Genomic DNA, 14,459 nt, shown 5'->3' on the forward strand with positions numbered 1-14,459 from the left:
TCAGTCAAACAAGTGTGCTAGACTTTTTTTTTTAAAGTTGTGACTGCATTGTCAAAGTGTTTATACCACTTAGATGTCCGAGATGACAGAGAAACATGTTTAAGCATTTATTGAGCAAAACAACATACAATGCATTAAGGCATTGCTGATAACAGTGGTTTTAGAAATTATTAAACCACGACTGTATTAGTTGTGATGGAAACTAGATCATCTGGTATATCATAAATATTTTTCCACAAAAGTCCTACCTGACAATACAGCCTGTTTTTCCTTGTCTGAGTCTAATGATGAGTATATTTTGAAGGGCAACTTTGTTTGCAGAGACTCCATAATCCATTTGTTTATTTGTTTCAGATTTGTAAAAAGTTTTGCACTTTCCAGTGTTCAGTTTTCTTTAGAAATGTGTTTATTGATCCTTGAGAGGGTGTGCTTGCATTATTACGCCATTATCATTATTAATGGGGCGACCAGAGTTGACTTTTTTGAGAAAGCCAACTAAGCTTGAGTGGTCTGAACGCACCCTTAGTCTTCTCTCTAGCTTTTGAGTACAATATGTTGAGTTTATATCCTGTTAGTTTTTTTTCTGTATTCTGTATTACTCTTTAGCTGTTACAGTTCATTCAGTAACTGTCATGCTGCCATTGTCAAAATCCCAGGATGACTAATTGTATACACACACACCATATTGCACATGTAGGAAGGTACTCAAAATACATCGGAAGGTACGTACAATGTTATGATTAAACAACACAATGCAGTGCATATCTATGAGATGGAAGGAAAATGATGCATGGCTTTAAATATTTTTTATAGAAGAAAATCAGAAAAGTTTGATTACGTTTCTAATTCAATACTTTTCTTCCTTGAAGAATAATAATTCCCACATCGTGAGACTGTCACCACCACATGTAACCATAGAGATGAGTTTCAGAGTGATGTGTATTGCTTATTGTCCTCCGTATTCGGTGTAAAGCATGAAGTTTATGCTATAACTTTATCCCTGATGTCTGTTTGCTCACTAACTTTATTTGCATTTTTGTTTTCATATCATATAAAACACCAAGGCGATACACTGAAGTTAGTGAGCTTAATGTGGCAAAATTTTAAAGATCTTAAAGCTAATGCATATTTTGAAAGTTACTGTACTTACTGGTGTACATGACACCGCTAGGGTGAATTTTTATGTTAATCTTTTAGTAAATATATAGAACTAGCTGAGTCGCCGACAATAAATCTCATGATATTTTTAGTTGGTCCCCCGCTTTCATGCTTGAGTGCAAGTTCCACAATAAAGAGCTAACACAGAAGTCTGATTTCCATTTTGCAATGCGATGCAAATTTCCTGTTTGTAAGTACCTTTACATCTTTGAATCAAAATGGTGCTGACTGGGACTTTCGGAGAGCATGCAAAAATGCCTCGATGATAAGCACTTTCATTGTACTGCACTGTCACTGATTTATTTGTCGTTTCTTATATTTAGACCCTTGCATTCCCTCGTCGCTCTGTGCCACATATTTACTATGCTGTTCGGCACACAGCGGCCCTGTCGTGGTAAAGGGACCTCGGAGGGTAACAGAGCGATTTATTGTAAGAAATAGTCCCACTGTACAGAATGACAGACTAACCTGTGGCGGAGGGAGACCTCCCGCTCCGGGTGGACAGTCGGGTAACAAAATCGTCCGTTTAGGAGTGCTGCACTGGCAGGAAGGCGAAGGGTTAGCCATGCTCCAGTTCCCGTTGAGGAAGATGTCTGTGATTGACTGATCCACAGATGGAGTGAACCAATCAGAGTACTTCGGCGAACACGGTAAACCTCTGTAAGGCAATAGTAAGAGACTATTAATGTGGATTCCTTTCACAGCCACAGACCCCTACAAGTGAGGTTAGTATTATCAGTATTATAGGTATTTTAAAACTCTCAGACACTGATTTTTTCGTTAAATTAATATATGATTGTTAGCTGAAAAAGTCCAGAATACTTACGGTATCGGATCTCCATGCATACAACGTGTCCCAAAACCAGGGTTGTTCAATAAAGTTTCTGTCACCTTGGACACCTCCAAGTTTTCAGGCATGTCATTGCTGTGCATATTAGAAATTGATACAAAATTAAAATACTACATTTACAACAGACAATGTTTTTGTATTCCACAGTCTGCAAGTCAAATGCAAAAGCCTCACAGTTCTGTTCACTTAAAGTCTGAAAAGAACCTTATTTTAAATTTACATTTTTGACAATACAGTACAAATTTAAATGTTCAAACCAGATTAAGCACCATTCCCTGGCACAATAAGAAATACGTATTGATAAGGACCTGCTACACTGAACAGTAAAGCGCCACTCTAAGTTTAGTTGTGAAACTGAAGATTGTAGATTTCTACTTACTCACCAAGCAAGTGTGTTTTTCCTAAAGGATGAAGCCTCACTTGTTTATCCCGATTGTTTTTTAAATGTGTAAAGAAATGTTCTAACTTTGGACAGGGAGATGATGGCGACTATTGATCCGTAAGCCCAAAAATAATTGAAAAAGGAAAAATTCTGATGGAATTGGCTCCAGTCTCAATGGGGCCCTAAACAGAATTAGAAAGGTAAAAAAAATGTGTGGATGGCACCGTTTTAATCAAGCTTTTAGCTATAATATACTGTATTGAAAGCCGACCTTTACTGCGTTTCTGGTAACAAATGATCTAGAATATATTTGAAAATTGATTAATTTTCTAACTTAAAAAGAACACTGAAGTTTATGCAACTGTACAACATCTAATATTGTGTGCTTAGAAATCCTAAAAATATGGAAAATGAAAAATACGATGGTGAGACATTGTAAAGTCTTGGTAACCGTCCTGCATGCTACTAGGGAACCGCCTAAAGCTTTTAGAGCTTGTGTCTTTATAATTCTATAAAGTCCAGCTAATTGTAATGCTACAATAGAATTGCCGCCTCACCAAAAACATACCTGAAGTTTTGCTCCGATTATTTCATGCATTGTTTAAGAAATCCTTGAATCTACTGCGGCAGCTCTTCGGGGGTTGCCTACACGTTTGCTGCCACAAAGCACCACCCACTTCCACAAAGATCTTCATTGGAGCTGCAGTCTTCTGCCGAGCGTCCGCCTCACAATGAACCCCTGAACTACTCTGTTCAACGCTCCTAAAAACGGTTGTAAATGACTTAATGGAAAGTCAATGTTGCAATGACATGCTAAAGGTGGAGTATTGGAAAGAGCAAGAGCTTCTTAAAGCAACAATTTCAAGGCATTAAATCATGTTTGATATGTGCCGCATTTTAGAACAACTGAAGGCAACACAATTTCTTGATTATGGCATAAAATGGCACTACATACCTGGAAAATACATAATACCGCCCCTGTAAGAAAATAAGATGTGAATCCAAGACGCACAAGATGCTCCCAGGCCATTATTTGACATTCTGCTCATATCGGCTTAGTTCCTCCTTCTGCGAGTCATTCATTAGTTCCACCGTTTCCATGTATATGCCCAAGTCTTCATTTTGGAGCTATCCAGTAGTTTTATTATCTTAAATAACACAGTAACCCAGCCATTGTTAATTACAAAACAGATGGCTGCACATAATCTTTTTTTTTTTTTTTTTTTACAAGCAGACTACTTCCACTTGCTGGTGGCCAGGAAACGGCCGTATGACCTTCACAGAGACGCCCCTAAATGAGACAATGAACACTATATTAATCCAAATGGTTGGCTGAGCTGTGACCACTGCTGGCCGAGGGCCATCAGCGCGGTCTTTATGAAGTACCGTTTTAAATCCCAAAGCACCATGAAAGTAAAGGGCAGAGGGTGCAACTAGCACGGAGAATGGGAAGAACATTTGAGGGAGACTTGGGAAACAAGAACACTATAATAGTCAGATACTATTGGCAGCATGATTAGGGCCTACAAAGGTTCTGTTCAGGGATACATGTTAGCTCGTATGTGCAATTACAATAAGCTGGACTGTGTAAAACGTTTATCACTTTCAAGCATTAAGTGAATTTCACTTATTGTTTATGACATAGCTGTTAAAGCATCTTTTGTATTTTCAATAAACAACAGATTCAGAAAATGTCACCGTATAACTGACTATTTTTATAACATAAAAGAGAAAAAAATAGCTGCTAATTTATCTTGTAAAAAGGTAAAGGGGAATTTTGGTTATTTGCACACAGAACCATGTGGCATAATGGGATTTTAAGGTGTATGGCATTCAGTTATTCAACGAGGCAGCTTCATAAAATTGGGCATTTTTTAAAAGAAACAATTTGGTTGTAAAAAAAAAAAAAAAAAAAAAAAAAAAAACACTTTAATTTTTAATTCAGTGAAAAGTTGCAAAAATTAGCATTTTAATATTTTATAATTATGAAGAAAGAAAGTTTGACATATCTAAAGTCAATATTCGCATTTCAAAAATACACAAAATTTTCAGCAATGACCCTCGAAGTCTGTAACTGAACTTTCTCTACGTACAAAAAAAAGAATGTTTGGAAACACGCATTTGCGTTAGTATTTATTTTATGCATGATAATACGGTGAGTTTTCTTTTTTAAAGTTTTTGCAAAGGTACACTCTGCTGCACTGTTTACACAGTTAGTCAGAGCAAAACTTTGTCAGCAGTTATGCTTGTGATGTAGAAAGTCAGCCAATAGCGGGACAACGTCCAGACGGATGACCTTAGCAATACAAAATCTGCTGCCAATACATAGTGAGCGCAGTTCTTGCATCTTTTTGCTTTGATTTTCTGCCTTTAATGTTAAATATTGCCAAAGGCGCTTTTGTAGCCCTATGAAAAATACTGAAACATTACTGTAAGAGACATGTTATGACAACAGTTAAAATTATTTGCCGGGAAATGTATTTCTGGTAAAAGTCTAATGGGTTTTGTTTTATTAGGGTTATAGACAAATTGCTTTGAATGTTATTTTATTTAGTAAATTCCTCATAAGAGCTTCAGTATTGTGCTTCAGGAAGTGGTAAATGTTCCTATTAACAATTGTGTTGCCATCAGTTCAGAGTGTAATAATTTACTCCAAGAGGATTAGACAGGATCAACAACAACAATATTTTCATTTAAATGTTGGTATATGGACTAAATATTATTCAAAAGAATCTGAATCAGTAGAAATAATTTATCCAGACGAGATTTGTTTAAGTACTGCAGTTTTCCAGGCAGGATCCCTTTTTTAGGGCATCGTGTTTGTTTTTCCAAAAAAGGAAAGGCTTCACAGACTGTGCTGTAATGAATCAATGTTCACCATAGAATAATCCAATTCAGGATTATATTTTGATCTAGAGGTGATCAAATGCAGATGAGGCATCTTAAAACTGTGCAATCTGGATTAATGCATAAATCAGTTTTAGGTTTCAGTCTTTGATAGCCAAACTCTTTACCTTCGTGGTGTTTATCTTCGATCATGAGGCCACAGAATATGATCCAATCACCATGTAAAACGGAATTTGCTATAAACTCACACTGTTAAAAGTTATTTTCAGGAGGAATAAAATTGTGGCTAGAAAAAAATGAGGTCGTTTATACCTCCAATAAAATTCCTTGGTGAATTTGAAGGAAAAAAACTTCAGTGTATTGGGGAGGGGGAAAAAAAATCAATGATATTCTATTAGATGTTGTTACCTATAAAATGTGGTTTGGGGAAGACTGTACATCCACGGCTGCAGCTCCAGACTCGGATATTCTCTGAATGGTGGAACGATGAGGGAGAAGATCAGAGACAGGCACACGAAGAAAGCAGGCAAGACCACCTAGGGGGACAGTGACAAATTTCAAGTCAAAGCACCTCATTAAACTGTCCCTACGCTGCAACCGTCTGAAACCCTTTTGAGTTATAATGAGAAAGTCAGAGAAATCCGATACGAAGATGACCATATGCGAACGGCGTAAAATCAATCCAAAATTTTTACAATCAGCATTAAAGATTAAAAGCACACAGTGCCCTGCAAAAGCAACAACCTCATATAACTAGTAATAAAGTAAAAAATGTGCTTTTTTGGATTTTGTGAAATAGAACAAAACAAAGCAGTGCATAAGAGTGTGGTGAAGGTAAGAGTAATGCATAGTTTTCAACATTTTCCACAAATCCAAACCTGAAAAGTGTGGTGTGAATTTGGCAGCCATTACTCTGACGCCCTTAAATAAAGAGTTCGACCAGTTGCACTTCCGAACAAGTAAACGGAGTCAAACTCTGATTTTATCTCAGTATACATAGGTCATAAAAAAAAATCTCAATAAAATACATGATTGTTGTAATACATTTTGAAAAAGGTGGGGGGGATATGAATACTTTTTCATCATCAACAGCTATTCACGGTGAAGTATAGCAAACCATTTACATGTTCTATTTTAATGTAAACAAGTTGCATTGGTTTTTACGATCCCATTTCAACTGTTACAGTAAAGGGTAAACATATAATTGTCCTCTTTCTAAGAGGAAAAAGACTCCTCCAAATATTGAAACAGATCAATGTTTACAGTTTCACAACTCCTAATCAACAACATGTCATTAAGTTTCTCCGCTTTCTGGTTGTTTTGTATAGCAACATGCAAAAGAGGCTCATCTAATTAACAATAATCCAGGACCAGTACAACAAATCTTACACATTAATATGCTCCCTGCCAACTTGTTTGGGCCCCTCTGCATGCTTTATGAGTTTGATTAAACACTTGCAACACACCCGTCGTCATCTGGCCACTCAGATATAATTAGATTCTCGCCTTTCTTTCGTCTCTTGTTATTTAACACACACACACCCACGCGCCCAAACACGCAGACAGAAAACACTCTTGCCTAACCTCGTCTTCACATCCGATCCTCTTTGTGTAATTCTCTTTTCATTACATTGTTACAGCTGACAAAGGGGGTTATAGGGAAAAAAAAAACCTACATATCTCTGATATTTAATCATTTGTAGGTCGAGTCATATTAAAAAGGGGAGGTTCTGCATCCAGCTGATTAATTGCAGAGCGTGGAAATTTGTCCAGCCAAATCGCAGAACTGCAATTGAAAGCGTTAAATTTAAATGAAAATGTGCGCAGAGGAAAACCAAACAGCAGAAATTGGACTGAAAAAGCCTAATGGCAGACCACCAAAAAAATAAATAACTGTTTTTCGCTTTTTCCTTCTTCTCAGCAATAAATACAGGTGACAGCTGGTGTGTCTGACATTGAGAGAACCTGCATATAAACAAGGAGCGGCGCTCACACATGCTACACAAACCAATGACAAAGTTTATTGCACCCCCAAGTTTAGCGGAGATTCTGGGAAGAGGTTGATGTCATATACGAACCGGGTTAGGGTTAATGTTTGTTTTCGCTAACAGGTCAGATAGCAGCGGTGCCCAACACTGGTAGTCTGATTGTCAGACTACCAGATATTCTGAGGCTTATTTGAGTTGGCCACTCACAACTCAAGTAAGAGTTGTAAGTTTTTGCGCAACAGCAGCCAATAGGATTGTCACAAGATCATATAAAAGCTAAGATATAGAAAGCACAACTAAAAACAGTGGCCTTTTGTGGAGAACTGACTGCAACTTCAGAAGAGAAATCTGTTTGGATACATCGAGGTGGGACTGTGTTGCGATTCACTTCACTGAGTTTTTTGTCATCATTTTAGAATTTTCATAATTATAATTTCAACTATTGTTAACAATTATGATGCTTTTCTCTCACATCAATGATGTAACAGTCACATGACACACTGGAGATGCTTTGAAAATTACTGGATATTTAGTGCCACGTACGGAAGAGGTACAAAGTTTTTTGGAGGTAAAATTTGTAAACATAACGTGCCAAGATATCACCATTTAATCAGCAAAATAAGTTGAGGTTCAACATGTATGGTCGATATAGTTGAAAAAAACTCCTACAATTTTGAAAAAGAAAATAATGTTATTGTAAAACCAAAAAAAAGGAAAAGGTGATGCGTATTTGAAAGCTTTTGTAAAGAATTTCACTCCACAGCGTGGTTTCTACAAAGAGCACCTATGGACTTCTCAAAGCAGCTGCCTGGTACGATGAAAATTGAAATAATTACTGGACACAAAGCAGAAGAAGGCCATTAGAGACAGAAATGTTTTTTTTCCCACCCCTTTCAGGTAGCCCTTTCAGTTCATGCAGTAATTACAAAAATCTGCAGTGACCAGGAGCAGTCAAATTAAAAACAAAGAACGAAAGAACCACTCTGCTGGCATTTTTTTTTTTCTAATATGAAATTGAATGAAAAGGCTGAAATGTATTTCTACAGTGTGCTGTGCAGTGCTAGCTGCACCAACTTCCAAAGAAAAACAATGGCACCTCACATAATAAAACAGTTTTAAAATCTACATCTCCTGAACCACCCTTTTGAATTTTAGACACAAGTCCTGTTGAAAGTAATTCCCCTTAAAAAATATTCGGTTTGATTAAACATGCAATTTTTAATTTGTCCTGGCACCAGCTGGATCTACATTTTAATGTAGAAAAGGATTTTCTTTCTAAAATATATCTTAACCTTAGTAGAATCTCAAGTAAAAGAAATGAAATAGAGGTACAATATTTCAAATAAAATATTTTTGAAAAATAAGGGGAATTGAACTCAAAACCAGTCAAATAATGCTGGGAAAACGTGTCTACTTCCAAATCAATCGTTTCAGAGTCAGAGGTCTTGTCTCAGCATCTGCGTATTCAAACTTTTAAACTCGCCTACCACGTTATAACTATTAGACAACTCTTTGCATTTCAAACATTAAATCAAAAATGCCATCTCCAACTTCTTGCCCCTTGAATAACCTCCCGTGTTGGAGATTCATTGAGATTTCCATAAAAGCTCGCAATCAAAGAGTTCACCTCACTGCAGAAACACATCCGTCAGCAATGAAAGCTGTTGACACGACCGAGCAAAAGAAAGACCTTTAGCTAAATGAGAAATAGATGTGGCCTTGTACATACACATCAGCGCGCGCACACGTACCGAACCGCCCTCCGATGCGTACCCTCTGCAGAGGGACGTCCAGGACTGACAGTGACTAATGGGGATTGGTACCGCAGCAAATTACAAGAAGAGCCTATCAAAGGTGAAGTGCTTGTTCTTTCTGTTCTGCATCTCCAACAAAGGAGAGGATGTTCTTTGCTGCTCTGTTTCAGTCCTGATTATTTTAACCATAATGGGAGGGATCATAACTGATAGCATTGCTGCATATATACAAGCGCAGCGTTGTGAATAATGAATACAGAGGAATGGCAAAGGCAATTTAAGTCTCAAAGCTGTGTGGGGAAAAATAAATAAATAAAATATTCATTGCCTAGAAAAATTGCTGCTTACTGAAATTGGTTTCGACTTGCTGAAATTATGTCTCTTTATTAGTCTTGACTTTTGAAATTATATTTACAAAGAAGAAAATAACACAGACATTCACTTAATGAGCTAACAGAAGCCTGTCATCTGTTTAATTGTTCAATTTTAATGCGTGTCTAATCAAAACACCTGATTGGTGAAAACAAATCGGAAGCGTCACACTGGATGTCTTCCTTTTTTTTTTTTCCCCTCTCAGTGGTCAGATGGAAGATATGATGCAGCTGGAGCGCCTTTCATCTCTGGAAATGTGTTTTTCCTTCTCTTTTCTGGCTGTACAAAATGTGTTGTCCTTTCAAAGGGCAAACAGGATGTTGAAAAATTTGCACCGGGTTATATTGAGACTAAGAACGTGTCTGAATTATACGGAAGACCTTCTCCACGATTAGCCCTCGCTTTTGTCTCTCGAGTGTCTTCTTGTGCGACACGTGCCTCGGGGATACGGAGACGATTATTGCAAACGCGCCGCGCTGACACGCCGTTACATCACTCCGAGGCGCCGCTGTTCAGTCTTCCAACGCTTTATGCACTGCTTTCGGTGTGAATTTCTTTTTGAACAACTTAAATTTCCACAACTATTGACTACATCAAGACTGATGCGTTCCCTCCGGAGTTTAAATTAACGCACTCGATCATACGTGTCACTAACTGATTTTGGAAAGCCAACATGCATTTCACACAATCCTACCTTGATCCTCCTGTGTAGCTGTGTGAGGGTAACCCTTCAATTCATCAATGTGACAAACCGAGGCCATTACCTGCGCAATGAGTCCCTTGCGGCTCCGTCGGGCGTGGTGGAAGCGCTTGATGAAGAGAGCCACAAACTGCGTTCTGATCAGCTTCCAACCGGTGATGACCATGGATCCTCTTCCATTCAGGCTGGCGCTTTTCTTATAATCTGCCGTTAAGTTACACCGTTATTCATCTCGTATATATGCATATATATGAAAATGGTCAGCTTGACTCAGTCAGTTATCAGCATGACGGGTTATTCTTTACTAAATAAAATTATAGTAAATCAAAAATTGTCATTATTTTTTCCTTAGTGTGGGAAAAAAGTACATACCTTCAACTTTGTTTAAAAAATTTTCTTTAACTTCTGAAATAAAACAGAAAAATATCAAACTTTAGAAAGACACTACAATAACTACAGTATTTTCACACTGTATTGAGGAATATCTCAATAAACTATCGTTGTAAACTTATATTTTACTTTATTTCTGAAAGTAAAACACATTCTTGCAAAACAGAGAAATATCTTTCAAATGTCGATTGCTGTTGATGATTATGACAACCTTACAAATAAAAATTTCAATTTTTCAGAAAATTGGATTATTATAAGAGGCAAATGCACATTTCTACAGAAATGCGTTTCTGTAGAATAACTTCAGAGTTGCCCAGAAGACAGTCACAGACATCCGCCCTCTCCTCGGAGAGTAACCTATAAAAGATTTCTCCTAGACAAGCTGGCTTTTCAAGAGAGTGCTATATCGAGGCACACTCATGGAAAGCAGAGGGGAAGGCGGAAAAAAGTTTCAGAAGCAACAGGGATAATTGCAGCTTTGAGACAAATATGAAGCAGAATACATTTAAGAGTTTGTTTGAACAAGATTCACAAGGTATAGACTTTAAAAGCCACAATGCAAAGGCATAATCAGGATGTGGGTTAAAATCGTAAGTTCTGAGGTATCTAATCTGGGGGTAAGAAAAAAAAAAAGAATAAAAAGCTAGACTGGACTGCTGGTCAGTGGTTTAAAGTAATTAATGCAAAACCAGCTACATCTATGAGAGCACACATCATCTTGTACAAAGTCAGTATAGCATTTTTATCAACACAATGTAATATTTAAGGAGTATGATTATTGTATCATTCATTTGAAAAAAAAAAACAAAAAAAAAAAACAGAACATGCCTCTCGTCCCGTTGTGCTCCGATTTGGCGCGGACGCTGGCAACGCTGTTCCTTTTAGATTCGCGGGAGCTTCTTTTCCAGTCTCTAACCAATGGCTCCTTTGCTGCTGTGGGAATACAAATAAGATATGTTGTTTTGGCCTGACCCAATTTAAGGATATAAATAACAATAAGAATAGCTCCTTGTCTCGCAAGATGCCACATTATGCCATGTAAAAGCACAAACTCAGGAGTTTTTAAAGGGACAGACACTTCTGATAAGCTGGAAGGAGAAGTTTCCAAGAAATGGATGAAAAAAAAAAAAAAAAAAAAAAGCTAGCAGGTAAAACATTTTTTTTAAATGAACTCAATCAATCACAAAGTGAATAGTAGCTTATATTTTTAAGATTAATAATAAAAGCAGCACAAATGAATCACTTTTATTATGTGAATAGTTGTACTTAGCACTTTTCCAGTTTTGTATTTGACTTACCCCTCATCTCAAATGACAGTAATCATTCCCATCTGTGACTTTAACCTGATCAAATGATGTTTTGCACTTGTTTTATTTATCTTTGTTGCAAGGCCCTCTCTCAGATTTAACTCCACTGTTTGCACTCAAAATGAAAAGAAAGTAGACTTGGGGGACCAGTGCGTCCAGGCCAAGTTAACCTGCAGGGGTCAACTAATCAAGAACGATCAGCAAAACAAAGTGGAATTAGTCATGCTTTATACCAGGTCTTGCATCCCAACACTAAAATGTCTTGATTAAACCCGCTACATGAGCCACACATATCTGCAGTTGCTTTCACAATAACTAGGGCTACGACTCAGGAGAGTTTTAGATATTCTTCTCCTCACAAGAATCTCTGGTTGGAGCTCCTGCTGCAGACAGCAGGTTCTCAGACTGGTCATTGACATGCTTACAGTAACTCATGTCAAGCATGTGCAGCAGAGGCATCTGTGGACTGATGAGAGGGTTAGGGTTGTGCCGAAACACCAACTGGTGCAGAGCACATGCTCTTGCATGCAACATGTGGTCCACCAGATCCACCATCTTGAACACCATTTGCATGTTTCTACGCCTAGTAGGCCATCTTCTCAGACGACCAGACTGACAACAAGGGGATGGTGATAAATAATTTAAAAAAAGAAGTCTAAACTCCTTTGATGTGGTTTCACCTCTACGGTCATACACTGCTTTCACACACACTCAAATGTTAGTGAGGCTCTCTATTTTTAAAAAAATCTGACAATTGTAGATTTTTAATGTCGAAATCCCTGAAGCCGTCTGGCTTCAGGGATTTCAGTCAACACTTACGGTTCCACTGACACAGTATATAGGTTAGAATGAGGAAGCTTTTTTCTGTGGCTCTGGAATCAACTTCAAGTTGTAAATGAACTTTTTAAATCAAAGCTCAAGACTTATACTGTGACAATATTGTTTATGTGTAAATTGCTGTATAAATAAATAAATGATTGACTGAGTTGATATTTTATGAAGAGCTGGTTTCAGACAAGTAAGACACTTTGTTAGTTCCTGCTTGTCAGGTGGTGAAATAAAGTAAAATAGGATTTTATTAAAAGTTTTATGAAATAACTTTTTTTTGGTGCTTCTTTTTTCACTTCCCATAGTGGACAATATGTTAATAGACCCCATGTGAGAGGCATTTTTTTGATTATAAGACTCGGCATGAGTGGTTGAAATGTTTTTGGTTTTTAACAAACTTTGTTCCTTTTAAACTCTGCTTTTCTTAACAAGACCATTTCTATGTCGGTGAACGATGCGTCATTGTTGCTCTACCACACGTTTTGCAGTCTTACATGGCACTTCTGCATCCACGCCGGTTTCTTCTGCCACTTTCAGAAATATCTGCAAAATAAACAAAATTGAAACATTTTTCATTATATTTAGGTTTAGTATTTACAAGACACTTCATATCAAGTGCACGATTATGATGAATTTCCGTGGATGGTAACTCTAAAGCACAAGAATGACTTTCAGGTTTCTGTATTTTTACAGTATTTATGAACTTGAGACTTCCACACAGACATGTCATAAAGTTTCTGTCAACCTGCTCTGTTTCATACGTCTGGTGGGATGAACTTCATTTGAACATATACCATGCAGCTTGTCCATAATGATACCCCGGTTTTCTGTATTTACTTATGCAGCTCAGAGGTAAACAATCAAGTGATTTCTTACCATATCTAATTTCAAATAATACCCAAGGGGTATCATCCTCACAAGAGGATGCCCAAGGGGTATCCTCTTGTGAACATTGCTTTGACAAAAACAAGCAATTCTTCTAAACAGACTGTTTCACATGGCCAATTTCTTCATTTAACACAAATTTCCCAATCCAGGTTTTCGACATTTTTGTTTTTTTAAACCAACTTCCATAGGTTCTATGTTCATATTCAATTATTAATACCCGAATATTCACAGCAGCATATTCAGGCTTCAAAAGATGAAATGGATGAAGGAAAAAAAAATTATAAAAAATTCTTGTCATGGTTGAGTTTCAGTACATTTAAAAAGCAATTATTCATATTGCCTTCCAGCCAAGAGTGTCTCTGGTCTGTCTAAGGCACATGAAGAGTCATACACGTTTATGATCAAACAGTATATCTGTCTAGTTCACCTCCAAAAAGAGTCATCCATATGGGAAACTAAGGCTTTTATATATAAGTGAGAAAAGAATCTGTAATATTATACATCACGTGTCAAACTCGAGGCCCACGGTAGGTTTTTATGTGGCCCTCTAAATTTCAGACTAAACACTAAGTGTGCCTAAATATTATGTTATCAAATCAATGCAGTTTTTATGCGTTTACTGCCAAATTATATCAATCAGTTCCTCCAGTTTTTTGAGAATTATCGTGGCAATTCACACAAAATCAACAAATCCCCGCACTTTTCTGAGCTAATAATTGGGAGTTTATTGCAGATTTTTCTCAAAAATTGTCAAAAACTTTCTTACTTGTACTAAACAGCTGCCTCAGGATTAATTGATGTCAGATTATAGTCCATGATCTATACAACGAGTTATAAAAAGTCACGTTTACCATCATAAATAAGGGCAAATATTTCCAAATTACTCCCAAAAACACTTTTTAATTGCAAAAAATAAAATAAAATATCACAAAATCCTGGAGGGACTGAAAAGATGTTCAATAATAATATTTAATTTTGTGAATTCATTGATTTTT

At 37.0% G+C, this 14,459-nt stretch overlaps 1 protein-coding gene across 7 annotated transcripts in view; it reads right to left on the bottom strand.

Moving 5' to 3' along the window:
• Positions 1-14,459, bottom strand: part of LOC103480793 (phospholipid-transporting ATPase ABCA1) — a 213,883-nt gene that overhangs the window by 88,633 nt on the left and 110,791 nt on the right. For 6 of the 7 annotated variants that reach the window (XM_081600003.1, XM_081600001.1, XM_081600005.1 and 3 more), the window contains 7 exons: positions 13,071-13,119; positions 11,270-11,374; positions 10,424-10,456; positions 10,116-10,255; positions 5,646-5,773; positions 1,985-2,083; positions 1,627-1,816 (listed from right to left, as the gene is read on the bottom strand). In XM_081600003.1, the coding sequence (XP_081456129.1) occupies positions 1,627-1,816; positions 1,985-2,083; positions 5,646-5,773; positions 10,116-10,255; positions 10,424-10,456; positions 11,270-11,374; positions 13,071-13,119 (744 nt within the window). The remainder of the gene's footprint in view (positions 1-1,626; positions 1,817-1,984; positions 2,084-5,645; positions 5,774-10,115; positions 10,256-10,423; positions 10,457-11,269; positions 11,375-13,070; positions 13,120-14,459) is intronic. The other variant, XM_081600007.1, reaches the window with a different exon arrangement.

This window comes from Poecilia reticulata, chromosome 18, assembly GCF_904066995.2.
Source record: "Poecilia reticulata chromosome 18, P_reticulata-male-v2, whole genome shotgun sequence".
Classification (NCBI taxonomy): domain Eukaryota; kingdom Metazoa; phylum Chordata; class Actinopteri; order Cyprinodontiformes; family Poeciliidae; genus Poecilia; species Poecilia reticulata.